This window comes from Corvus brachyrhynchos, unplaced genomic scaffold (assembly GCF_000691975.1).
Source record: "Corvus brachyrhynchos isolate BGI_N302 unplaced genomic scaffold, ASM69197v1 scaffold209, whole genome shotgun sequence".
Classification (NCBI taxonomy): domain Eukaryota; kingdom Metazoa; phylum Chordata; class Aves; order Passeriformes; family Corvidae; genus Corvus; species Corvus brachyrhynchos.
This window is the reverse complement of record NW_008246056.1, coordinates 1,082,109-1,083,803: the sequence shown is the minus strand read 5'-3', so window position 1 is coordinate 1,083,803 and position 1,695 is coordinate 1,082,109. Positions and strand designations below refer to the sequence as shown.

Here is a 1,695-nt window from a genome sequence, read left to right as displayed (position 1 = left end):
GCTTTTTTCTACAAAATATCATGCATCAGTTTATTTAGCTTAACAATTGTTACGAACTCAGTGCAGAGACTGAGCACAAGGTTTTTATTTAAATAAGCTGCAAATAAATGCCTTTTAATTCTGAATTCAGTGCTTCTTTCAAATGATCTTTAATTCATAATTATTTTAAGATTTTTGGTGTCACATCTTGGTGTCATAGGACAACATCATCACCTTGAAATATTCTCAAGGATTGCAATCATATAACCAATAGGCATTATTTGATCTTTACTGGTTTCTTCAAAACATTTGTACAATAAATTCCTTAGTGTTTGAACCTTGTCAGTTTCCAATTTTGTTGTGGCTTTTTTTTTCTGCTGGAATTTTGAACTTTCAAACCACTTGGCTTTTTTACAGATTTCCTCCTACAGCCATGGTTGGCTAAATACTGCTGTCTTTGGCCTTCACAGCAGACTTCTGTTCTTCCTGGCTTTGGATGTCATGGCCTGGACCTCAGTCAGTGGGAGAGAATCACAAATTAACTGCTGGTGTTACAGTTTTAGCAGGACTTACAGAGGAGTGTCCAACACAGTGTTAGGGCCAGCACAGCCACAACCAGGACAGCAGCCAGCACAGCAAGGAGTCTTCTGGAACAACGACAGCTTTTACCTACAGAGGGACAGAAAAATAAAGATGTGGGGAGCAGCTGGAAAAAAGAACCCTTTCCTCTGCATTCCAGGATGCCTTTCCAGGCTCACACTGGGCATCTGGGGCCTTCCAGGTTTCCATGCCGGAGCCAGGCTGAATGTCCTGGTGCTTCCCTGCTAGCTCTGGACCCCTGTGCTCAGGGAACTGGACAGATCCCAACCTGCCATGGGTTTGGGGAGAGGTGAAAAGGTAGAGAGTCATCATTCAGGAAGGGGGATTGGTCCATTCTGTTCCAGGAAGTGCAGAAGGTGCTTAATATGCAAAAATTTCAGCTGGAATCGTTCAGCCTAAACAAGACAAGTCCTTGGCTTTCCAGGTTTGTAATTCCCACAGGATTAATGCTTTCCTAGAGCAGGAGGTGGCAGCTCTGTGGACATTATGCTGGCAATAATTGTGGGGGGACACATCCTATCTCTCAGCAGCGATTCCCAGTTGAAGATGCCAGCTTTATTTGGCTTTGGTGCCGATGGCAGATTGAATCTCTCAGGAGCAGCCCCGTCCTCAGCCTGATGTGCTGGTCAGCACCAGGCTCAGGGGGAGCCAGCACTGCCCAGGCAGCTCAGAGGGCAAAGCCCGTCCTGGGGACATCAAACAGCCTCAGCAGCCCCTGGGAGAGGGGATCATCCTGCTGGGCTCAGCGTTGTGTGGGATCTCCTGGAGCCCTGGGGACAGCTCTGGGCCTGTTGGGATTGGACCCCAGCTGGCAAATAATCCCCATAAAGCCACTGGCTCTCTGCCCCCTCCATGGGATGGGGAGAGGAGAAGGGAGATGGGGAAGGGTGAAAGTAGGAAAACTCCTGGGCTGGGATAAACATTGTCAGTTTTCAATTAGGTTTTGGCTTTTTTTTTCTTTTGGAATTTTAAACTTTCAAACCACTCAACTCTCTTACACATTTCTGCTTATAGTCATGGTTGGCTAAAACCTACTGCCCTTTGCCTTCAAACCAGACTTCTGTTCCTCCTGGCCTTGGATGTCCTGACCTGGACGTCAGTCCGTGGGAAAGAGGC

General features: G+C 47.0%; 1 protein-coding gene across 1 annotated transcript in view; it reads right to left on the bottom strand.

The window, feature by feature from the left end:
• LOC103623388 (C-type lectin domain family 2 member D-related protein) overlaps positions 1-1,695 on the bottom strand; it is an 11,463-nt gene that overhangs the window by 3,762 nt on the left and 6,006 nt on the right. The window contains exon 5 of the mRNA XM_017745749.1: positions 544-648. Within this exon, the coding sequence (XP_017601238.1) occupies positions 544-648 (105 nt within the window). The remainder of the gene's footprint in view (positions 1-543; positions 649-1,695) is intronic.